Below are 27,179 nucleotides of genomic sequence, written 5' to 3'. Positions count from 1 at the left end.
TGAAAACATCACCGACTCGTGTATAAAATCTGTTCCAACCAACTCCAAACTTCCCTGGGCGCCCGAATAAAAATAACTCACCCAGCCCCTTAATCAATAAAAATTATTGATTTGTACTTTAGAGTGATTAGATTGAATGATATGTATGCTAACGTCATATCATATTTAGTTTATACATCATTATTTTGGTGAACTTTAAATGTAGACATTTTAAACGGTGTGTCATTTGACACGACGTACTATAACGTTGTTGTTTTTTAAAACTTGAAGTTTATAATCTTAAGCAAATTTACCACCACCTTACCACCACCTTACCACAACCTTACCACCACCTTACCACCTTACCACCACCTTAAGCAAATTTACCACCACCTTACCACCACCTTACCACCACCTTACCACCTTACCACCACCTAAGGTGATCAAAAATTAAGATGACAATGTAAGATATAGAAAAAGAAAATACATTGAGTGGTAAAAATAAAAAAATTGTCATTAGCCGTAATGTATTATGTATAAGTTAACTTTCTTAAAAATTAAAGAAGTTCAAGTCAAAAAGAAGATTGATGAAAACTGTAATACTAAAGCGAACATGGGAAGGTAATCTGCTGCAAGACTAAGATATATATTTTGTTAACCCTTGTCTTCCTAAATTATTTTTTAACTTTTTAAAGAAATTGACTGTTTAGTTAAGGATTCTGACGCGAATTTTTTCACAAGGGACGATACTCGTGTCTGTAGACAAGGCTGTTCTAATTTTAGAACAGTTGTCTTTCCTCTCGTTTCTCTATTAGGGAAGCCGTAAGGGGAAGACACGCGACACGTCTTTTAAAATGTAAACAAGCGTGCACGGGGTGCACTTAAAATAAACCCCGCTGCGACAATTGTTAAATTTATCTGGCTCAGTGTGGTCAAATGGTGGTCAGATCAAAAGAAAATCGGAACGGTCATAAAAACGTAATTACTTTTCCAGACTTGTAAAAAACATGTCTACCCCGCATACCTACGTACCAACGCACCAAGTCGCCCTGTCGCCCATTAAAAAACACGAACCTACCGAGACTTCGTTTCGTCTCAAAACCTGACTTAACGGTGGTTGAAAGAAAATTCCGACCCTTAAATATATTTTTTGTTTTCGCTGACCCTCGCTATAAGCGAATAGTTACAACCATTAATCTTTCATACATAGCCAGGGACGGTTCGCAGGACATGTGGAAACAAAATTTTTTAATTTGCTCAAAGAATGACCGGGCGTACGATATGTGAACATAGTTCATGTACAGCTGTAGTCTAATGAAAAAAGCCGAGAGCCGTGAGTAATTACAGCACCAGCTGTCGCCACACTTAACGCGTAGAGGGACTTAATGGCTTCGATTAATTACCTGTTGTGATCGCTTCAGTGAGCCCGCTATTAAGCAACCACGGGGAGCGCCGGGGAGGATCACGGGCGGATCGATAAGTACAAGCTGTCGCTAATAAGTAACAGCTGTGGTTAAATGGATGTTATACACAATGACACTTTCTAGTACACGCTAGTGTTAGTCTTTTATTTCAAACGGCGTACAACAAAGAAATTAAAAGCAAACTTATTAAAATGAATTTCAAACAAATAAATTATACAAAGTAATTAAATTAAACAACAAGTAAACAACAATTAAAAATAAAATTTAAAAATAATAATTTTAAAAAATTTAAAAATTTAAAAAATTAAAATCAAATTTTAAAATTTAAAAAATTAAAATCAAATTTTAAAAGCCTTTGATGAATTGGAAAAACGTTAATAAACAAATAAAATATAAGAAGATTTTTGTTCTAATTTAGTGTATGTGTGTGTGAATGTGTATATACGTGTAGCATACGCGTACTAGAAAACCAACAAGGTAATGTCCGGTTGCTCAACCTAATTACACCACCAGCTGTCGCACAACAGCTGTTGCATAATGACCTATGTACTTCGCGGAGCTAACAAAGCGATCGGTAAAATCGATTAACGTGGTAACAGATGTTCCCACACTTAACGCTGGCTTCGCGTTAATTACCATACCTCCCGGTGGGATCGCTTCGCGAACCCACATAAATCAATGACGGGTGTCAAAAAATTTAATTAGGTGGGCTATCAAGTTGATGATGGTCCAGTGGGTGTGACCAAAATTAACTCGGACAGTGTACGGTCCCTCACAAAAAGAAAAACTTTGCTAGTGAATCGATACGTGCCGGGTGCCATTAGCGAGTAACAGGTGTTGTTAATGTATGTTATTCACAAAGTACACGCTAACGCACCCCTACCCTCAAACCCCATCATTACTCCCCCTCTCATCCACCAACACCCCTATCCGTTTACTATTAAACATACATACAAGTAAATAAACAAACCAACAAATTAAACAACAAAGAAAAGAAATAAACAAATTTAAAAAATGTAAAAATCAAACTAATTAAAAGCAAATTACGTAACTAGTTAATAAAAATTAAAATAATTACTAATTATAAAATAAAATAAAATTTAAAAAAAAAAAAAAAAAAAAAAAAAAAAAAAAAAAAAAAAAATTAAACTAATTAAAAAATCAAATTAATTAAACTTATTAAAAATAAACAAACAAAACACAAACAAAGTAATTAACATCAAATTAATTAAAATCAAACAAATAACCAAATTACGTAACTCGTTAATAAAAATTAATTAAAATTACAAAATTAAATTCAAACTCATTAAAATCCAATTACGTAACTAGGTCAATAAAAATTAATTAAAAAGTAAACAAAGTAATTAAATTACGTAACTAATTAAAAAATTAATTAAAATTTTAAAAACTCATTAAAACTCATTAAAAAACGCATTAAAATTACGTAACTAGGTCAATGATTACGTCACAAGGTCAATGATGACGTCACAAGGTCAATGATTACGTCACAAGGTCACCAAAAGGTGACCCACCCTCCGCTCCTCCGCCACCCTAGGGTGGGGGAGTATTTTACTATATGTCTTTGCGCCTTCACCCTTCGCTCCTCACCCAGTCTCTGCGCCAGGCTCACCCAGGCTGGGAGTATTTTACTATATCTCATTGTCCCTGCAGCTCCTCCGCCAACCCCAGTTGGCGTAGTATTTTACTATATGTCTTTGCGCCTTCACCCTTCGCTCCTCACCCTGCGATGCGCCAGGCTGGGAGTATTTTACTATATGTCTTTGCGCCTTCACCCTTCCCTGCTCCCGAGTATTTTGCTATATGTCATTGTTCCTCACCCTTCCCTCCTCCGCCAAGAATACGACCCAAAAGCGACCTAATATACTACTATTATGACATTTACTATATTTCGTTGCGCAAAGTATTTAGTTAACTAGTTATGTACGTTAAAAGAAAATCTTTAAACCACATACTTTGGGGCCTACATTAATGTTCGTTTTCTTTGTCCAATCCAAGTATCGGATTATTGAACCTAATTACAAACAATCGAAAAATTGAATCAATATATTTGTTTTTAATTATATTGTAAAACCAAGTGAATTTTTATAAGGTTCGATTTGGGAAGAAAATATCAAAGTGAATCGATTTCCGGTTAGATATTTTGCTTGAGGTAAGGGTTAGACAAAATAATAAAAAAGAGAAATCTATATTGTTTCTTAAAAAAAAAAATTGGAGGCCTAGTTGTATTTGAGGTACAGGACGGGATGGCTTAGCGGTAGAGAGCTAGACTGCTAACCCGAAAGTCTCGCGTTTAAACCCCGATTCAAGTCTGTAGGACGTCACTGAGGCCACCCAGCCCTGATGGGTATCTGCCTCACGTTAGGGAAAACAAAGGCGGCTGGGCATAGTGCTGACCACACCACCACTTCATTGGCCGAGGTCTATGAAACAGATTAACTCTACTTCATCTGCCCCATGTGACCTGGGCACGAACGACAAAAGATGATGTTGATGTACGAGGTTGTATAGTAGAACGCTTAATTATCAACCGAATGAATGTTCGATTCTTAATGATATCGCCGGTATTGGTAATCTCAACCCGGTATTTGTATCGACTATCTCCAATGGGAAAAAAGAGATACTCTTACGTAGGGCGTCATAGAGTCTGCCCAGCTCTGATGGATACCTGGATCACGAAAAGGAAAAGTAAAATTAGCTGGGTATAATGCTGATCAGACTATCCCTTCATATGCGAAGGTGACTGAAATAGGTAAACTTTACATCACCTGTATTATGGATTTCTAGGATCGAAATGGTTCTTACTTACTTCATCTAGTCGCTGTCGGTTTCCCCATTACCCCCCCCCTCCCTCCCATAAGTACGGGTAGTAAATCCGGAAAGATATTTTTACACCTCATTTAAACTATACCCAAACCGTTTTGATTCTATTTTTAACAAGTATTTAAAAATAAAATGATGAACACATCTCACAAAGGAATCTACACGCGGTCTTATCACGTGGTATTGACATCACGACACGTCAGATGCTAAATTTAATACCCAGCGGCCGAGAAGAAAAAAAAAATGGGGCTCAGAGCTATCTGATTTGGCGGCCACTCCAGCTAAGTTCGCGTAGTGTGTCATGCCGTCAACAATGGGCAGTGTCGTAGATAAGCGGGAGAGCACTGCCTGCGTTAAGGGGGATAACTGGCAACACTCCTGATGACTTTAGCATGTTGGGGTTGCTAGGACCAACCCCTAGACAAGGGTTGTCTTTATTTGAGTTTAATGGTTGCCGGATATAGTTCTGTCACCTATGGTTTATCACAACAGATGGTGACGATGCGGTGGTATCTTCTACACCAGAGAATAGAATGAAACAGACCGTCAAATCTCGCAATCTACAATACATACAAATAAATAGTATAGACTTGTGGTTCTTAGCCTTTTTTGGAGTAACCGAACCCCGCCAGTTTCATATGCGCATTCACCAAGCCCTTCTTAATAGTTTTATCGTCCGCACTGGCATAATCTGATTGTGAATCATAGGAGTCGGGTGCAAGACGGCCTCACCGAACTCCTGGCGTTCGATCGAACCCAGTTTAAGAACCACTGGTATAAACTTAACTCCGCGAATTAAACCCATTAAACATAAACTTCAAGTGAATTATGCTTGAGGCGTTTTTATCAATGGCAGAATTTAATTGTGGTATATAAAAAAAATAATTTCGAGGTTCATTCACGCGTTCAATGACTACCTACGCCACCATTATCTTACAGCGACGGTACCGAGGTTAGTTGTATTCACGTACACACCATAAACTTTTACACCCCCTCCTCCCATACGTCACACTACCCACCCCCCCCCCCCCCCTTACATACGACCCCAATCTCCCTTCGCCAAACTCAGGTTTTAAAATGTAATCTGTTGAACATGCGTCGAAGCGCAGGTGTCTGACAAACACACACACACAACATTTGTTAGGGAGGAAGGGGGGGGGGGGAGTGAGGTGTTTGTAAGGTAAAAGGCCAGCTTGACTTTACACTGCTATCTCCCCCGGTGGGCAGCTATGCCAGGTATGCGGGCCACCAAAGTCATACACTTATTATTGTTATCAAGTATCGGAGCTTATCAATACAGGAGACGACGACCACGACGGAGAGAAGAGAGAAAAATATAAATGTTCACGTTCAGCCTTGTGTAGCAGGTCCACCAATGCTAGAGACATTCCTTAGGATAAAGCTGGACAAATAGAATTTGCATAATTGTTAGAATCGGTCAGCGAGCTTATACGCTTAAACGCTAATCCGATAATTCCTTATATATTAATTACAACGGACGAGAAGTGTTCAGTATGTGTATGTTGGACGGGTGTTTTATTTATGTTGTCATATGACATGATAAAGACATGATAAGACGGTTATGACAAGGTATGGCGGTTTTGACAAAGTATGACGGTTATGACAAAGCATGACAGTTATGACAAATTATGACAAATTATGACGGTTATGAACAGGTATAACCGTTACGACAATAATAAACCGGGAGTGATCTCCCCTAAACTTTCTCGAATATTCTTATATAAAATAACAGGGGATGGGAACTCGGGCTATAGACATGATTTTTAATCCATTTTAAATACTTAAAGTTTTAAAAATAGAATAAAATCTCGTAGACAAATTAATTGCACACCAAGTGAACGCGAAATAAAAAAGCGCATAATAGTGCGCAATATTATTATTACTTTTAAAATTCACATTAGTTTTTTGAGAAATCGGAAGTAGCGTAAAGTACTACTTCCAGTCAACGGAAATGACTCAAAATTTAATAGAAGGTAGAGAATTAGATCTTTTACTTACGTATGAAATTTCATTTATCTATCTGAAATAGTACTCAAGTTATAGGCTTTTGAAAAATTCAAAGTAGAAAAAGTACCACTTCCGGTTGTCGGAAATCGCTCAAAAGTTGATACGGATCTACGATTTTGATAAAATACTTATATATGAAATTTCATCAACCTAGCTGTAACGGTACTCAAGTTATCGTGTTTACACACGGACACACACACACACAGACACACACACACACAGACACACAGACATACGGACAAGATTGCAAAATTATGTTTTTCCGTATCAGTGAGATGCAAAACGTCGAGATTTGCAAAAATCTCGATTTTTTTTTTTTGCACGATTACAAGACTTTCTCTATACTTCGTATATACGAGAAAGTAAAAATGGCGCAAATGAGACAACTAGCAATCATTCTGTACCAAAACACACGCTATAATTCCCGTCATGTTCAACGCTAGCTTAAAGTGCATTGTCTGACTAATGGTTCTTGTGTCTACCCAATGTCTTATTTTTTGTACCAAGAAGTCTAGAACTGTTTACTTTTTATAAGCTTTTATTTAGCTTACACAATCTGTTTGTTTGTTGGTTTGTTTGGGGAATTTTGACAAATATGGTAACTCAATTTTGACTCATTGCTAATGCAGCTACGATTGTCTCCGATGATAATGCAAGAAAAATAATTTTAATACTTGAATTAAACATTATGTTAGTTAAAATCTAATTAAAAGAAGACTATATAAAATAAAATAAAAAGGGGAGATAAGTAGAATACATACTATCGATTAACAGATTAACTCATGTAATAGCATGCGATTTTTTAATGAATACCACACCTAAAAACGCGCACATAAAATAAACTTAAAATCATCATACACATGTTTAATAGCTTAATTTGAAATTAATTAAGACATTCATTACGCTTGTTGTAAGTAAAAAATTACGAATATTTAAATTAAGTGAGTTAAAAAAAACGCTGAAAAATATTTTCTACTGTATTTCTGTTGCGCTTTTCTTAAAAGTCCCCGTGTTTAACATTCCACGTTTCTAGGCAAGGAACCCCAGGAGAAAAAAATGGGGGACACGGGCGTCGCCCCTGCACACCTGCACAGTCAAGTGGCCCCCTCTCATAACACTTGACGTTTATGAGGACCCCGGACCAGGGTGAAAGAAAAAAACCTGTTCGTTGGGAGAGCCGAGCGGCCGTTTAGGGCGGCCGGAGGTGACGTGGAGATAACCCCTGCGACTTACTGTCCTTCACCTTGCTGCAGCGTTGAGCCGGCAGCTGATAGGGGGTGCGTGGAGTGGGGGCGATTGTCCACGGGACACCCCACGGGTGAAAACAGTTTAAAGTGTGAGGGTGTGGGAGGGGAAGGTCAAGCTTTGAGACTCGTTGGTCTTTGTAAGTGTGAAGTGGTACACGGGAACACGAGTAACATTGCACTGGGCTCCTAGATGGAACAAGCACTTAGTATAGTGTATATGTATACTCACTATCCATCTATCTCTATAGTTTCCTTACTATTACTATATATATATATATATATATATATATATATATATATATATATATATATATATATATATATATATATATATATATATATATATATATATATATATATATATATATATATATATATAGCGACATCTCAAAAACATTCTCTACAAAATCTTTCAGCATCAAGCGTGCATAAGATTAGTTATATTTACTTTAGACTTAACGTAAGACAAACATGGGCTACTATACGGTAAAATTTCATTGAAGAATCTGTCATATTTTTTACCACCCCCCCCCACCCCACCCCACACGCACACAAATTTGTAAGTCAAGGTCAACAAATGAGTTCCTGTATAACCTCATCTTATGCAGACCAATACATTCAAATGTCTTATTTACGATTTGTTAAAGTCAAAAGGTCACGTGGTTTGGGGCGTCGTTGATTGAGAAAGACCTCTGCGATGACACCTTTGAGGGGAAGAAGTAATTCTTGAGGGGTAGGTGGTGTCGAGAAAGAAAGGGGGGGGGGTGTGGATGGGGAGGGGTGGGGAATGTGGGAAAAGGTAGATACCTGCGTGGAATGTTTGTTGACAATATGACTGTCGTGTTTGCCTAGGATTTTACCCAGGTGTGAAACTTTTTAAAAAAAAAAAAAAAAAAAAAAGAAAGCGAATTGCCTGGTATGAATAAAAAAATGTCTGAGTGTTCAAGGTAAAAAAATTTTTTTTCTTAGTCGCTAACTTCACACAAGACCCTTAACGCTAGCAATAAATTAGTTAGCGAATTTTGACGTAAAAAAAATGAAAAGGGAAGTAACTAATTGTCGTGAAGCCAATATAGATGTTTAAAAAGAAGCATGCAGGTGTCCTATAGGACTTTCCCCTCTCCTAAGACTTGTTATCTCCTCGCCTTTCTTCTCCCTTCGCCTGACAAGTGGGTAGTTTATGTTTTTTTTTCTTTACTAGCAATCGCGCCCGGTTATAAACGAGCCTGTGAAAAAAAAAGTTTCTTTGTCAGCGTTGACATAATAATCTTATAACTTGAGCTAATGCGGACTAACCATCTGTGTTTATGCGTTTAATTTTTTGAGAAATATTTTTGTGAATGAAACAAAATTGTGATAGTGTTTAACCCATGTCATCTAGTGTTGACATTACCGGCAGTGCTTTAAGAAAGTTAGTCAGTTACGTCATAATAAGTGGAAAAACGGTGTGTGGTGGGAGGGTGGGGGGGGGGGGGGTGACGTTGATAAATCAACAGAGAGTGATTTGTGTTTACACAAAATATTTTAAAGTATTCAAACGGAAGTACAAAATGTGTCGTTAAGTTCAACTTAGACTAGGTATTAAGTGATACAACCTATTGAATTGAGTGCGGAGGCATTTCGTAGACAGTTCTGAATTTTATTTTTCGACGCCATTTTGATGCCCTTTGATCGACATTTCCTATTTGACGTTAAAGCATATGCCTCTTTTTTTTGACACATTGATGCTAGTTTCTCTATATTATATTCAGTGCTGTTTTTATCATACTTTTTTTCTCCGGGGGGGGGGGGGAGGGAGTAGGGGTGAAGGGGGCACTTCTTGAAATTTCCGGGGTGTGGGCGGTCTAAAATTTCCGGGGGGCGGGTATGGACACTGGTAAAATTATATATTTTCTAAATATTTTCTATTTTGTTCGGGGAGGGGGTAGAATTTTTAGTTTGGGGGTGGGGGCGGGGGTTGGGGGGCGCCTGGAAGAAACTGATTATATTTCCCCCCACTTTAAAAAAGTTTATATTTTAGCGAAAAAATGTCTACCTACTTCTTCACGACAATCTCGCGGCACGAGACCTCACAACGCGATTTGATACCGGCCACAGCTGGGGATATCGACGGCACACACCTCCCCCACTGCGGGCGCCCATTGTACGCCCGAGGTATGAATGTCTAAGCCGATTCTCACCCACGTTTGTAACTCCATCAAAGCGGTTTATTTTTAAATCGGTTAATTTTCCGTACAGAGGGGGAATTACTTTTTATAGACGGGAAATGGTGTTCGTATTTGTGTGGGCGAATTTTCTCGATATACATACATTCATATTGTGATATGTTTATATATATATATATATATATATATATATATATATATATATATATATATATATATATATATATATATATATATATATATATATATATATATATATATATATATACATATATATATATATATATATATATATATATTTAAAACAAAAAAGTTAAATATAAATTACCATGTTTATCATGTTTAAGCCACAAAAATGACTGAACATTGTTAGAATTTCTTAGAGTATTACTTGTGCAGCAAAGAATAGATGTTAATGGTGATTTTTGCAAATCGATTGGTAGGGCAATTTCGATTTGAAGGTTTAAAGTTAGTCTTTAAATTTCTGGTTTCAATGTTAATGTTGAGGATGGTTAGAATATTTTTTTGTGTATTTTGATTTAAATTAAAATGTATTTTAAAGACTGTTCGCATTTTGAAGTAATATTTTTTTTTCAACGTAATATATGACTGTTGATTGAAAGATAATTGGGGCGTTAGTATGAAAAACTGACAAGAATATTGATTGGTAGGCTAGTTTGAAAGAAAGTTTGAAGGCAAATCTTATATTAAATGAATGTTGTCAGACTAGTCTATTACTACATTCGTTTATTCAAATCAATATTTGAAAATCTATTTAAACGACGATTACATATTGATTCAGGTATTCAATCGAACGTTGTTTTAGAAACTTGATTTGAATGTTGATTCAAATGTTGACTTGTTTTGAGCATGTTGTTAACCAACACGCGAGCCATACGACGGGGGGCCCGGCGTGCGAGGGGGGCGCCCACCTGCGGGATGTCAATTGTAGGTGTCACACAAATCTGATAACTCCCCGCATTCCTCTGCCGTGTGGGTATCCAAGTGTTCGACTGTTTCGTCAAAATCTAAAATTTTACATGTGTGAGGAGGAGGGGGTGGGGGTAACCTGGCGGGGGTTGAAGGGTGGCAGGGGGCGGGGGGCGGGGTGAAGCTTGTGGTTTATTACGATATGTGTATTTATATATATATATATATATATATATATATATATATATATATATATATATATATATATATATAGGGCGTATGCACAAACATAATACACTACAAACGACACTGTAAGCCATTTACACATGTGTGTATTGTATGCTTTAAATACCTTTACAAACTTACTGACAATGGAACAGGTGAAGTAAAGTTCACCTGTTTCAGTGACCTCGGGATAGTGTGGTTAGTATTATCCCCAGTCGCATTTACTTTACCTAACTTGAGTCAGGTACCCGTCAGAGCTGAGTGGACTCAGGGACATCCGATGGACTCGAACTCGTGACTCCAAGACTTTCTTGTTAGCAGACAAACGCAAAAATATTTTTTTACGATGATTTTGATAGTTATTTAATAAAAACTTTTTGTTGTACTGAAGGTTGATTTATTATAATTAGTTATTTTAAGTACATTTTGTGATAACTATAAAAAAAAATTACGCGATGAAATTTACTGTACGGTAGTTATTTGAAGTCTATTGTGTTATTGTCATTAAAAATAGATTTTGTAGCAGTTATTTGAAGTTTCGCACATATTGTGTGGTAGTTTTTGAAGCGTTTTGTATTTAAGTTATTAAAAGTCAATTTTGTAGTAGTTATTTAAAGTTTCGCACATTTTGATATCAATATTATCGCGCTGTCCTTGGCGTGCAATGGATGGTGGGAGTGGGTTGGGGTTGGGGGGGGGGGGGGGGTGAGGAGGGGAGGGACTAAACTGCCAAAGGGAAATAAGCAGAGTTTTTGTTCTCCGGATTCACTAATTGTTCACTATTGGTCAAGTGCGCATGCGTCAGGAAAAAAAAACGGCCGCCTATGGCTATTCGGGTAATGAGAAGAAGAAATAAGTCAGTCTGGACATGCGCATTGAGATGGAAAATAGTGGGTGGTCATTAATTTCATTCCCGGATAGAGAGACAAACGGATAGAGAAAAAGACGGATAGAGAGACAAACGGATAGACAGAAAGACGGAGAGAGAGAAAACAGATAGAGAGACGAAAGGATAGAGAGAAAGACAGATAGAGAGACAAACGAATCCAGAGAAAAACTGGTTGAAGTAGAAGAATTAAATTGGTTTGTGGATTATCTAATTAAAAAAAAGGAACCCAAACCAGTTTTTATTTTTAGTGCTATGAGTTTAAAAAAAAAAAGCAAAACCAGCTGTTTTGGTTTTTATAGAATCAAATAAATTCACATACATGTATGTAATAGCTTAGAAATTTTAAATGCTTCAAAAATAAAGTAGCATATTTGAGCTTTTCACATTAATGTATAATTGGCAAACTGGAATTTTAATTTTTAATTTTTATTTTTGAAGTAAATGTTAAACATCATTAACATTACTAATGAATTTTTTTCTTCAATTTTCCTAACATGGATTTCAGTCGTCTACCTTTTAATCCACCAGAATTGTTTTTAAATGTTGTTTTAATTCTTCGCTAAAGAAAAAAAAAGTTTATTTCCCCCCTGCTAAACGCTTTCTTGTTTTAATTTTTCAAACAACTTTAATCAATATGTAAGACGGTGGTCAATACACACTAGCATTCGGCCCCGCGAATGTACACGGGGCCTGTCGTCTGCGTGTCAGCTTGAGGCCCCCATCTTTCCCGTGTTTACCCAGGCATTAGGTACTGGCCACAGCCTACGATGTTCCTCTACTTGGTCCGCTTCAGAGGCAATGAACACTAGGTTTAACTCCAACCTGGTGAAAACTTTTCGATTCCATCTCAATGTTTACCCGCGTCCCGTCCGTTATGTTTAGTTTACGGGGTGGGTGATGATTGAAATTTTTTTTTACTTCCCTCCCTTTGTTTGATTGAAAAAAAATTCGCTTCCCTCCCCTTTCTTTTTAAAAATATATTTGCATTATTCCCCCCTTTTTTTACTGCGGTAGTGTCTTTGAGTCCTGTGTCTGCATACGCGGGGAGATACAGTTACATGTAGAAATTAACAATTACCTTTTGTGGACTTAATAATCGCGAACGTCCAGATCAAGGGAGGGGAGGCCACTCTGGGTAAATGTACGTCGTTGTTAGCTGACGGTAACGGGAGTTACATCCCATGATTTTAGAAATCCATTAAACCGGGACGCGGGATGAGAAAAAAAAAGTGGAGCGGATAACTTGATACGTGGTTGCGTAAGCATTCTCTCTTTCTCTCTCTCTCTCTCTCTCTCTCTCTCTCTCTCTCTCTCTCTCTCTCTCTCTCTCTCTTTGCCTTATCATAGCAATACTACAGTAAAACGGTTCCCAGAAAGATGCGAAACAGAAAAAAAGCGCAACGGAAAAATGCGCAAAAAATGCACAACGGAAAAAAGCGCAATCAGAAAAAAGCGCACACAGAAAAAAGCGCAAACAGAAAAATGCGCAACGAAAAAAAAGCGCAAGCAGAAATTTACGCACACAGAAAAATGCGCATAGAGAAATTATAGCACAAAACCTATATGGACTAGATGCGCAGCTTTCTGGTTACGCAGCAAAACATTATCCGCATTACTTTACTACAAAGCAAGAAAACGACAAGTAATAACAAAACCGAAATGTGTTTAGTTAAAAATGTATAAATATATACACACCTACACATACATGTACACATACACGTGCTCACACATACGAACACGTATTGACACACATACACATACATACAGCACATACACACGTGATCATAGTTAATTACACATTTGATTCCATACAAATGAACGTTACACAAATAAATGAAAAGCAATTTTATTTTTAAGACCAGCTTTTAATAATACTAAAATCGCATTTGCTCCATTATTATCAGTAAATCTTTACTTACTATTTAAAGATTTGCATTTTATAACTTACTGTTTTTTCAACTGGGTTCTATTATAATTTTAAAGCTACTAATAAATTTCCGGAGAGATCCACTATTTCTGACTCTCATTTTACATAATTATCTACGAGTAAGTTATCTTCATTAATACTTTTTCCTCCCCACTTCTAAAACGTAAATTCACCGTTTGACAATTTTTTAAAAAGCTAAAAGTTTACTCTTTTTTCCGTTGATCTACTTTTTGTACGCGCGATTCCATCCCGACATCCGCGTTAAAAAGACATGACAACCGGGTACCGTTTACGGTTTCTGACGACCTTCTACAAACGAAGTCCCCCCCCCCCCCCCCCCCCCCCCCAAAAAAAAAATTTTTTTCGCACCGCGCGGCCAGCGGCGAGAGGCTGAACCGCGAACAAAAGGGACCGGGGTTCAAATCACACCGCGGGTAAATATGATCAGAGGTAAGGTGATACACGGTATCGGCTGCCCAGAAAGTGAGCGCGGAATTTTTTTTCTTCATCATAAGCGGATTGTTCAAACACGAAGAAGACAGCGGCTTCTTCGTTCGTTCTTTCGCCAAATAAAATAAGATTTGATTTTCCCGTTTTTTTTTCCTGCGCTTGCACCTCTCCGCACCGTGAAGTTTGTCGTTCTGTCTAACAAACAAGCCGTACATTTCATCGTCAAGGCTACGATTGTCTTGGTGTTCGGTTCTCGTGTTACACTACGTTATCGTTGGTCTCTTTTTTTTTTTACTGTAAGTAAGGAAGGTGGGGTGGGGAAAAATTATAGGGAGAGGGGAGGTGAAGGGTGTAGGGAGTAAGGTAATCGGGGAGCCTGTTGTGGGAGTTAAGAGTCGCAATCAAGAAATTGAGTTTTGTATAATTTTAAAACAAGTGGCTGAAACTACTGGCCTATGTTTCCCATAACTTGAATTCGTGTGTATGTGTGTGTGTGTGTGTCTTTATGTGTGTGTGTGTCGGTATGTATGTGTGTGTGAATATAATTTCCAACACGTCCTCTCCCTGACCTATCACACCCACCGGATCAGTAAAATGATGTTCAAATTTTCCTTAGTGCCTAAATTTTTTAAAACATTTTGGCCCTCCAAGTCAAATAAGTCAGAAAAATTGGAGTTGAAAAAAAATACAGCTTTATTTTCTTTACCCTTCTAAGTTTATATTACCGTTGATGTTATCCAGCGTCGAGATAGGTTTGAAAGTGACACAGGTGTGATGATTGGACAGGTAAATCTATCACATCACTTTCAATTGGCCGGGGACGCTACTCCCCTTACCGTTCTGATCACACGGAACTCGAGCATCCGGGCTGTTAACAGAAAATTCCAGCTAATTACAGGGGTGCCAACATTTAACTGGTGTAGGTAACTGAGATGCTTCGACAATTTTTTACGCTAGTTTTTTTTAACCCCCGGGAATTGATTATCTAGATACAACTTTTGTTACTAAGGGATTTTCTAGATACATATTTTGTTAGGTAGAGATAGAGAGTGACCTATCATTTAAGGAGATATATAAATTAAGTTACATCACAACGTAATCGACGTTCATTCGATGATAAAATCGTCCGTAAATGAGAAATTACATTCTGGGCATTAGAAGAATATCTGGATAAAACTGTTGATACAACAGAAAATAAGTTGAATTTGCTAATATTCTTTAAAGAAAAATCGTGATCTTTTCGTGTAAATATATATTTAATATTTGGATACTTTAGTTTTTATTATTTAAGTAGGCCTATAATGTTGATAAAAAGGGTAACTATAAATAGACAAAGAATACTATTCTCCTACATGTTTAGTCTTACACCATCTTTCTTACGAATATCTGTTCACCGTCCTGTATAAAAAATACCTTTACCCTCTCCCCCTTAAAGTTTAAACCCCTACCCTAAAAGATAAATGTCTGAAAGAAAACTCCGGCAAGCAAAGGGGCGTAACTCCCGCCACCTTGGCCCAACACGTGTGAAACACCGAACTTCCCATCACGAGTCAAGAATCAAGGGTTCCCAGGTGAAAGGGTTAGCGCCCCTAGATAACAAAATCACTTGCTAATTTGTTATCCAACTTTTTTTTACAAACCTCTTTTCCCCATTAAAAACAAAAAGACGAACGCGAAATTACCGTGGAAAAACAAATTCTAATTAATCGACATGGGGAGAGAGAGAGGATCAAACGCCTCATAAATACAGGTTTAACCCTCTGCTGTCCGACTCTCTTTTATTCTTCCTCTGTGATGCCCGTACGAGATAAGATAGTGATTAGGCTCTGATTACACCGCTTGCCTGCCCCCGTCCCCACCCCCACACCTCTTGAACAATGGAGGTGTATCCAGAGGAACAAAAGCAGATGTATCCAGGAGTATAAGGCGGCTGGATCACTGGATACATGTTGATACATAAGTGGTGCGTGCTGTAATAGATTATGAGAATATATATATATATATATATATATATATATATATATATATATATATATATATATATATATATATATGTATGTATATAGGAAAGCGGAAGAAACTTATCGTCGAATGTTTCGAATTCAGGTCTTTGTTATAGTAGTATGGGAGGGGTAGGCGAGTTTAGGAAGCTGCTGGGTAGAATTTATTGACGCTTCCTTAGAGAGCGAATCGAGATGAAAGAAGATAATTAATAATCTTCTCATTCCGGGGTTAAATTTGATTTTTGACATGTGGTTACCTTCGAGGTTCTTATGTACATCATTTACTTATACCCGCCCTTTCATCATGGCCCGCACCTAAAAGGTTCCCCGATTTTATACTGTAACAAGGCTCCACGATAATTACAATACTTGATGAAAGTGTATTGTAATTACTTTGATTGTAATTATAAAAACATAATGCTTTCTTATCACTTTCTGTCCAATGTTATTGCATACAATGTATTCAAAGCTTCAACTAATTGTTTTCCTCTGCTGACCACATCAAATTTAATTATCTTTTGTTTTTATTTAAAAAAACGTGTCTTGATTATGTTTCTAGAAAAGACCCTTCAAAAACAGGCCTTCCCTAGTTTCCTATTCAATTAAACCGTTTTATGATAAATATACCACACATATTATTTCATATTAACAAAGTAATATCAACTATGAATTCATACCTAAAAAACCTTTTTTTTTACATAGGTCTCGGTGATGCATGGGGTCAAAGACAACCCCCGAAAACCCCTTTGGAAAAGGAGCTGGGGTCACATTTGCTGCAGGTATGTAGGCCTACACAATTAACCCCCGTACACCACAGCTTATTGAAAAGATGACAAAATGGTCCGCTCATTTCCATCGCAATTTCTTTGGTAATTAAAAACAAGGATCTAGTTTCGCAGCACGTAACAAATAGATTGCTATTTACTTTTCAACATCTGCTATGTAACATCTGTCAGTGATTACATTTTTGGTATATTTACTGTAATTATTTTTCTTTGTGAACTATACCTTTTTTTTTACCTTATTGATAAGTACCAGCTTGCAAATATTTGTATTTGAAGTAGTAAACTTAAAATAACCAAAAATCTTTAGATTGGTTTACACATAATATATTTTTTTTTGTATTATGAAGTAATTGACATAGCAACACAACAGCAGATTTTGGGGGGAAAAATTAAATATAAATATACTATTGTATAACTGTTATTGTTGCGGTCGTCGATTCGGTTATTACTTATTTGGTTTTCTACTTCAGGTTGTCCCACCTCTGCGCAAAATCAAATACGCAACATTTAAAAACTGTTTTAAAATCCGAAATAGTATTAAAATGAGTGTAAAAATTATTTACTGTTAGATTATGAAAATAATAAATAGTAAAATATATTCTTTCATATTAAATTAAATAAAGTTAAACAGCTTACAAAAAAACTTCCCCAATAAAACAATAAAAAAAAAACAAAATTAAATAAAAGTCGAATAATTAATTGACATTAAGCTTTAAAACGAACTTATCCCCGATCCTGAAAATAAACTAGTCTCATCTCAACCCTTAATTAATCTATTTACATAAATACCATTTCAATCCGAGAGCTAACTGCGATGTCTGGGAGTTTCTGTAAAACGATCTCCAGATTTCAGACCACTAAAGACGTACCTCCCAACTCTCGCCCCCCCGCCCCCACACCCCTCCACCCCATCCCGCCCCGGTAGATCTAAGAACGAATTACCGGGACCCCAATCTCTATAATTTAACAGTCGCAAATAGAACCAGTCTATTGTAATCTCATGAATATAAAATAGATTTGTCTGGGGGAAAAGTGGGAGCGAAAGTTGTCTATTTGTTATCGTGGTCAGCCTATATGGAAAACCCAACTCACATTTTGTAAGGCTATTTTTTTTTTTTACATTTGCTCAAACGCCACGTACATTTTTTGTATATATTGGATTAAAAAAAAATAATCTAAATCCTTTTTAATGAACAAAAATTAAAAAGAAAAATGCTGAATACAAACTGGCAGTATCAGAGAGAGGCAGACATTGGGGGAAAAATCTGGCCAAATAAGCACGTTTTGGCAGCGAAAGTCGGCGCATGGTAATTTCGGCATCGAGTAACGTGTCCTATGGCTAGTCACGTCCTTCGCCGGCCGGTCCTTCTTCGATAAAACGTTAGATCTCCCCCCTCCATCCCTCCCCCCCCACTCCCCTCACTGCCTCTCCTCACCACAACATAGCCTCGTTTTGGAAGTCGCTTGATTTCTGGTTTCTCATTCGCCCGCCCCCCCCCCCCCCTATTTTTTCCCTTTCTGTAAACGAGCTTTTATTTATTTCATTAAATTATCTGAGGGTGTAATTTCCACGAAATCGCTTTATAAAAAAGTTTTGTTCTTCCGGAGCAAAATGCGCATGTATTATTTAACCCGTAATAAACACAATAATCAAAGAATATATTAATAGTCATTTATATCTCAAAATAAATAAATAAATAAATAAATCAACTGTAGCCTTACCTTTGTGTATCTGAAATAGTGTGTCAAAACTCTTAACCACTCTGAACCAAACCCTAATATTATGTCTAACCATAACCGGAGAGGATTAAACAAGCTCTCTCTCACACAAATAAGTCTGAGTTATATTCCATTCTAATGTGGACTGGTTTGGGTTAAGGATAGCTGCTTAACTGTTTAGATACAGAGCAAAAAATTGCATTACTACAAGAATTAACGAAGGAGTCTTCGCTCCAATACACATCATATCTTTTAGGGCATAAATTTAACTTCGCCCTTTATTGTCAATCTAATCTATCGTGAGTGTTACCAGTGGCGTAGCCAGGATCGTCTCAAGGGGGGGGGGGGGTTTTCCAATTTTTACCCGGGGACAAACTTTCGATTTGCACCCCCCCCCCCCTCAAACTTTCGATTTGCACCCCCCCTCATCAAACTTTCGATTTGTACCCCCCCCCCCCCTCAAACTTTCGATTTGCACCCCCCCCTCAAACTTTCGATTTACACCCCCCCTCATACTTTATATATCTATACCGAGGGGTCTATGGGGGGGGGTTATGACCCCCCCTAACCCCCCTGCCTACGCCACTGAGTGTTACCAATTCTATAATTGGTTTAAAAATAATTAATTTGTACGTGTTGTATGAACGGTTGGTCAATGATTGTTCCAGACGTTGGACGGGTTCATCTTTGTAGTGGCACCAGACGGGAAGATCATGTACATCTCAGAAACTGCCTCGGTTCATCTCGGTCTGTCTCAGGTAGATCAACATTTATCATCAGTTCAACATGCAACTAAGTTTCAAAATTCAAAATCTATTTAAAATGCAACCTTATTTCAAATTCAAAATGTATTAAACATGCAACTTCATTTCAACGTTCAACATCAATTCAACATACAACATAATTCAACATGCAACGACATTACAACATTGAACATTGATTAAACTTGCAACTTTATTTCAATATTCAACATCAATTCAACATGCACATTTATTTCAATAGCCAACATCAATACAACATGCTACTTCATTTCAATATTCAACATTTATTCAACTTGCGACTTCATTTCAATATTCAACATCAATTTAACATACAACATAATTCAACATGCAACTTCATTTCAACATCCAACATTAATAATACATGCAATTTTATTTCAATATTCAACATCAATTCAAAATGCACATTTATTTCAATTTCAACATTAATACAACATGCTACTTCATTTCAATATTCAAAATATTCAACGCCAATTCAACATTTAAGATAGGTTCCACTCCATGTTTTAATTTTAACTCTATTTTTCCTTACATTTGAATTTTCTCGTAGTGAATTAGACACCTGCATTTGGCTTCCATTTAAATGGAACCCCATGACATGCACTAAACTCATACTCCCTATATATTCACATTCAAAAACTCATACTTCATATATATTCACCTTCACAATTTGCACCTTTATACTTTGACAGGTGGAACTGACAGGTGGAAGTATATACGAGTACATCCACCCTGCAGATCATGACGAAATGTCTGCACTTCTGACGGTGCACCATCCTTACCACACCCACATTTTACAAGGTGACTAGCTTACAAACGTCTTCTTGGTTTGTGTGTACACTATAAGACTTGACAGAGAGTAAACTATCGAAACGCATTGGAAATAACGTAAAGCATAAGACAGGGGGAGGGGTTAATAAAGATACAAAGAACACAACAAACAGCAGCAATAATTGTTGATTTGTTTTTTTTTACATTTATATTTCGTATTTTATAAAACAAAAAAAAAACTTACAGAGTAGAATTAGTCCAGTCTAAACTTTATTTTTATTCTTGTTTAGTTTTTGTTTTTAGGATTTCGTATTTCATTAACCCTTAAAAGATTTATTGATACAAAAAATAATTCTTGTCTAGTATGTGTTTTTTAAATTTCTTGTTTCATTAACCCTTACCAGACATCTTGATACAAAAGTAAAATAATTATTGTCTAGTATTTGTTAAGATTTCTTGTTCCATTAACCCTTTACAAGACACATTGATACAAAAGAAAAATAATTCTTGTCTAGTATTTGTTTTTAAGATTTCTTATTTCATTAATCCTTTACCAGACATAGTGATACAAAATGAGGATTTCTTGTTCCATTAACCCTTTACCAGACATAGTGATACAAAATTAAGATTTCTTGTTTCATTAATAAAACCCTTACCTGAAATATTGATACACAAGAAAAATAATTATTGTCTAGTATTTGTTAAAATTTCTTGTTCCATTAACTCTTTACCAGACGTGGAGATAGAGCGCTCCTTTTTCCTGAGGATGAAATGTGTGCTGGCCAAACGCAACGCAGGGTTGACTTCCGGTGGTTACAAGGTACGTAAGGTCATAGGTCATTTCCTTCTCACACGACCATTACTGATACCATTCACAACTGTATTTCTGCTGTTATTCTCAATGCTTAGCAGTAAAAAAAAAAATTAAATAATTAAAACCTGGGATTTTTAAAAACATCAATTAAAAAATCTTTCTCATGGGAGTGGGGGGGGGGGGGGCACTTGAAATAGCATGAAAAAAAAACAACTGAAAATTACTTCTTAAGTTTAATTAATACAAAAATTACAGTGAACGTTTAAAAAACGAGTTAATCTGTTTTTTTCCCGATATATTTATAAAAAATAACTGTAAGATTAAAATCCCCGTAAGTCGAGATTACTGAGAAGATTATTTATTATTTAACTCTACTACCCAATCCCTGTCGTATTACTGACAAACTGCTATCTTTATAGATATAATAGTTTTCGACGTAAAATAAATGTGTTTTCTAGAATTTTTAAAAAAAAATTACTTAATTCCAACAAAGACCTCAGGTCGAAACGTCATGTTTGTGTATATTTATCAAGTTTCGTAAAAACATTATTTCTTTTTTTCAACACCCTAATGCCACAATGAAACAGCTACCAGCAATACACCATGAAATCCCCCAGATTTAAAATGTACTATCGGCTTATAACTACCTAATCCGCTAATCCGACATGAAAGGTGATTCCGTGATTAACTCTGTTGGATCAGAACGAGGTCTGGAGATTAACCCCGGTGCTACCCAGTCTGACACGGGCTTTGTTTCAGGCGCCCCTCTGGAGCCGGCGAGTTTCAGCTCTGAGGTCGCGGTGCTCCAGAGCTTAAGCCCACCTTCAGATAACTGCGGGAACCGGAGACTCCAGGACGGGTACAAGACAAGGGTTTTTTGGGGCCCCTACGACGGTGCAAAACGGTCTTCCGTAAAAACTGTGACCCGTTAAAATAACTATCTGATAAAAACGGAGCTCCATACTTTACCTCAAAACTGAATCAGAGATAAGAAACCGTGCATTTGAGGCATTTGAAATAAAATTATATAATTCGGGAATTTCCCCTCCTTTTGATGTTACATAAATTGATGCCAATTTAATTGCATTAGCGAAGATTGATCCTTATAAAGACACCTAAAATTACCTTTTCGTGCTTTTATAGAGGACATTAGAGCTTTGCGAATTCTCATTCGGAAAATTAAATTCTTTTTCTGGTAATTTCAATTACTTGTGTATTATCCATTTCAATTAATGCTCAAGAAATGCTCTAACTTTCAGATCTAACAAAAAATTGAAAAAAAAAAAAAACGTTACCTCTTACATTCAAAGTATAAATAAAATATGACAATTACTGAGATTGTAATGGATATTTTGAAAATACTTAATTAAATCTCAAATCATTATCCTAGTTGCACTTTCTCTTATCCAGGTCATCCACTGCAGCGGATATCTAAAAATCAAACAGTACACGATGGATATAGCCCCGTACGATGGATGCTACCAGAATGTTGGATTAGTAGCCGTGGGGCACTCCCTGCCCCCCTCAGCCATCACCGAGATAAAGATGTTCTCCAACATGTTCATGTTCCGTGCTTCGTTAGATCTGAAACTCATTTTTCTCGACGCCAGGTAATACACTTTCTTGTGTGTGTTGTTATACCAGTGTTCGATATGGACACAATAATGGAAACTTTAAAAAAAAAAATGGCGTCAGGCAAAGGCGTAGTTAGGAGAAGGCGGGTGGGGCGACTGCCCCGGGCGCCGACTCTATAGGTACGCCAAACGGGGTAGAATAACAATACAAAAAGCTTATCCTGAGCTGCATTACTGAATTATACACAGTCGAAATTAAGAAAAATAGACCGATACATGTCTTTACAGAGATATTAAACAACATCAATTGTATGACTCTAAAATACAAAGGGTAAGTGACTGGTAAAAAGCCAATGGGAATAACTATAGGCGATATAAATGATGATAGGGCGCCAAATCGATAGTTTCGCCCCGGGCGCCAGATTGGATTGCTACGCCTCTGGTGGTAGGCTAATGGGAGTAAATTAGAAACTAAAATAACTTGCTAATGACAACTTAAACTTATCTATAACCCAAACTAAGTTCTACCTTTACTATAACACTAATTATATCGCTTAATATGACAATCTTTACAATAATGTACACACCTATTTTGGAAGAGTCCATTGTTGGAGATTGGAAATAAGACTACTCCACTATAGTAGTGTGATTTACCTGTCTACGCTTAAATGAGCTAATGGCTAGTTTTTGTTATACTCCCAATGATTGGTCAATTTTTAGGACCAGGTACGAGCCAATAGTTAGGTTAGGGCAGAGGAGCGATTTAATCTGAGTAAGGTCAATTTTAGGCTAAGAAAAGTATAAGTAAAGAATCCTCCTTAGACATAGCGATCCATTGGGAAGATGAACTAGAGTTATGTTCTTAGCCTCGGCATATGAAGCGAATGTGTTGTCGACACTATGCCTTTACTTTCCCTAACGTGAGTTAGGTACCCATCAGACTTTCGGGTTAGCAGCCTCGCGCTCTACCGCTTAGGCCACGCCGTCCCAAAGTTATGGGATAGTTACACGTAAAAAAATAATTTCCGCAATAAAACAACTGCTGGCGAATATAAAATTTGGTTAGGATTAAGGTTAAATTTGTCTATTTGATATTTCTCGGTAAGGTATACTTATCGCTATAACAGCGCAGTTTAAGTCTAAGTTACATTACGTTTATCTGTCAATACACCGGGACTTCGCCCAGAGGCGTAGCGACCACTCCCGGCGTCCGGGTACAAACTTTCAATTTGGCGCCCCCCCCCCCCAATATATTTTTTATATTTCTAATTAAAAATAGCAGCTAAAATGAGCTTATTTTGGCGCCCTTAGAGTCGGCGCCCGGGGACATATGTACCCCCTGCCCCCCATCGCTACGCCTCTGAATTTGCCCGAGGTCCTCTCGATGTTAAACGACCCAATTCGCTCATCCTTCTGGAGTACCTTCTACTGCACCCACACGTCAACGAGCCAGACTTCACATAACGCAGCAATGGCCCGCCCGTGCGGACAATGACGATGGCCGCTGTGTACTCAGTACCTGTCCTTGTCCCCCCCCCCCCCCCCCCCCAGATCCCTTACCTCTACCTTTGTTTTGGTTTCTCGTATTTGCATTTGATCTTAGGCGGGGTCTGAATGGCCGACCTGCCGACCAATCAACAGCGTTTTCTCACAGATTTTCTCCGTTTCTCATTTGACCCGTACAGTGAACATCAGTCCCTAGGCTCATGGTCACCTGTGGGGTTTTTTTTAAGGAGGGGGGAGGGATGGGGATTAAGGCCTAGGGTGGTGAAAAGGATGCGTCGCTGTGTCAGCACAGCGTGTAGTGTGCTTAATATCAGATAATAGTTTTAAAACTTGATTTTTAAATAAAAACAAAGCAAGATTTGTAAAACCGCGTTGTGTACGTGTGTTGGGGGGAGGGGGGTGGGTGGACAATGGAGGTTGAAGGCGTAACGGTGCAAACCAAAAAGAGCTAATAAACAATGTTTATGATCTTAATTTCTATATATTTCTTCAAACATCAATCTTAGTTTAAGTCCATCTTTTAATCTATATATATAATTCTCTTCTTCGAGCCGTTAGAAAACAAGCTGCAAACGCTCTCCCTACCTCCCCACCCCTACATGGTTTTAGTGAGCTGTGTTCACTCTAAATGTTTACAAGCAGAGCCAACGATTTTAAACGTAGGGGGGGGGGGAGGAGGGGGGGAGGGAAGGAAGGGGGGGGGGGTTATGGTCCTTAACGAGCTACTTATACTGTTTTAAAGAAATATTTTCAGTGTCAGCGTTGGTACTGTCGAATTCACAAATTATGAATTATTGAAAATTAGAAACAACTAAATAGCGGCGTATGTTATGCCGCGGGCCGGCTCGTTTCTTTTATTTACAACCTCATGATTCTTATTTTAAAAATTAATGCTCGACAACACAGATACAAAATTTGTTTTAATTTAACATGCTTCGGGGTGTCTAACCGATTCTTATATTAATAGTTGTTAATCTATAGACAAAAATAATAGTCTAAATAAGAAACATGAAGTTGTAAATACAAGAACTACAACCAACGTGTCTCTGGTTACATTAGATAAAACATTGTAATTGATAAAAACGACACTAATTCGCTTTGTTGAGGTAGGACGCAAACTAAGCTGAACCTAACCTGAAATTTAAGTAAACAAAGATGGATGTATTTAAATGACAGTGTCTTTATTTAACTTCCAGATCATTTCGGTTAGCCGTACATCACTATATATAATTACAATTATTATTTCCGAGAGTTTCTTTTTACAAAGTATTGAAGGACAATAAATATATTTACTTTTTACTTTTTCATTTGTTGGTACGGTAAATCAAAGTGTGTTTATTTTAACCCCCACGCGTATTTTAATTAATTAACTTCCGTAAATTGTGTGTAGATTCTGACTTTTGGGAATCGTTTGTTATTTTGTTTCTATAAAAGAAAATAATAATCACTGATATTTGCAAACAGTTCAATTTTAGAATTAATGCAACCTCCTCCCTCCTCCCTCTGTCCCCAGGGTAGCAGCATTGACTGGATACGAACCCCAGGACCTGATTGAGAAAACACTGTACCATTACATCCACGCCTGTGATATTCTCCACATGAGATACGCTCACCACACATGTAAGTAGGAACTAAATTTAGGGGCGTCAAAGTTTGGTTTGTCACCGTTTTATGTGTGTTTTACATGTACATAAGCTCACCACACATGTAAGTAGGAACTAAATTTAGGGGCGTCAAAGTTTCTTCCAAAAAAAATTTTCATTTTAAAAACTCTGAATAAGATAATTTTTTTTACTTCGTAGTAGTATGGACTTGATCAATGATTAATTAATTATTAATCTAACCCAAAATTAGGTGTTTAAGCTCTAAGTCTAAACTTTACAAAAGCCCCGAGTTAAAAAAAAACAACTATTATACCACCATTATGTTTAATGTTTATTACGTAAAGCTCTGCCCATCTATTGTGCAGGGAAAGTAGAGTTAGCCTGAGGACTGATAAATAAAGAGCATTATTCGAGTTAACATGAAGGGACTACTGAGTGATACAACTATTTATGTTTTTTTTATAAATATTATCTATCTGTCTATCTGACCAACGGCTGTCCACTCTATCTGACAGAAGCATGTTCCCACTTTCCATCTGACTAGCGTCTGTCCACTCTATCTATCTAACCAACGTCCGTCAATTCTATCTATCTGACCAACGTCCGTCCACTCCATCTATCTATCTCACCAACGTCCGTCCACTCTATCTATCTGACCAACGTCCGTCCACTCCATCTATCTGTCTCACCAACGTCCATCCACTCTATCTATCTGACCACCGTCCGTCCAATCTATCTATCTGACCACCGTCCGTCCACTCTATCTATCTGAACACCGTCCGTCCAATCTATCTATCTGACCACCGTCCGTCCACTCTATCTATCTGACCACCGTCCGTCCACTCTATCTATCTGACCACCGTCCGTCCACTCTATCTATCTGACCACCGTCCGTCCACTCTATCTATCTGACCAACGTCCGTCCACTCTATCTGTCTGACCAACGTCCGTCCACTCTATCTATCTGACTACCGTCCGTCCACTCTATCTATCTGACTACCGTCCGTCCACTCTATCTATCTGACCACCGTCCGTCCAATCTATCTATCTGACCACCGTCCGTCCACTCTATCTATCTGACCACGGTACTTCCACTCTATCTGACCACCGTCCGTCCAATCTATCTATCTGACCACCGTCCGTCCACTCTATCTATCTGACCACGGTACTTCCACTCTATCTGACCAACGTCCGTCCACTCTATCTATCTGACTACCGTCCGTCCAATCTATCTATCTGACCACCGTCCGTCCACTCTATCTATCTGACCACCGTACTTCCACTCTATCTGACCACCGTACTTCCACTCTATCTATCTGACCAACGTCCGTCCACTCTATCTATCTGACCGAGGTCCGTCCACTCTATCTGCCTATCTGACCAACGTCCGTCCACTCTATCTGTCTATCTGACCACCGTCCGGCACTGACCAAACGATGACCACAAACACACTGGTCACATGCACCATTTGCATATCATCGCGTGACACTAATGACTTGACCCGGTGCTTGAGCCCAAC

At 37.6% G+C, this 27,179-nt stretch overlaps 1 protein-coding gene across 1 annotated transcript in view; it reads left to right on the top strand.

Moving 5' to 3' along the window:
* LOC131948643 (aryl hydrocarbon receptor nuclear translocator) overlaps window positions 1-27,179 on the top strand; it is an 80,005-nt gene that overhangs the window by 44,825 nt on the left and 8,001 nt on the right. Inside the window, exons 4-9 of the mRNA XM_059310257.1 lie at window positions 16,811-16,887; window positions 19,281-19,370; window positions 20,084-20,192; window positions 20,897-20,982; window positions 22,387-22,586; window positions 25,570-25,676. Coding sequence (XP_059166240.1) covers window positions 16,811-16,887; window positions 19,281-19,370; window positions 20,084-20,192; window positions 20,897-20,982; window positions 22,387-22,586; window positions 25,570-25,676 — 669 coding nt within the window. The remainder of the gene's footprint in view (window positions 1-16,810; window positions 16,888-19,280; window positions 19,371-20,083; window positions 20,193-20,896; window positions 20,983-22,386; window positions 22,587-25,569; window positions 25,677-27,179) is intronic.

This window comes from Physella acuta, unplaced genomic scaffold, assembly GCF_028476545.2.
Source record: "Physella acuta isolate Inbredline_101_S28 unplaced genomic scaffold, ASM2847654v3 ptg000654l, whole genome shotgun sequence".
NCBI classification, from domain to species: domain Eukaryota; kingdom Metazoa; phylum Mollusca; class Gastropoda; family Physidae; genus Physella; species Physella acuta.
The sequence above is the reverse complement of the archived record's forward strand: the minus strand, read 5'-3'. Positions and strand labels throughout refer to the sequence as shown.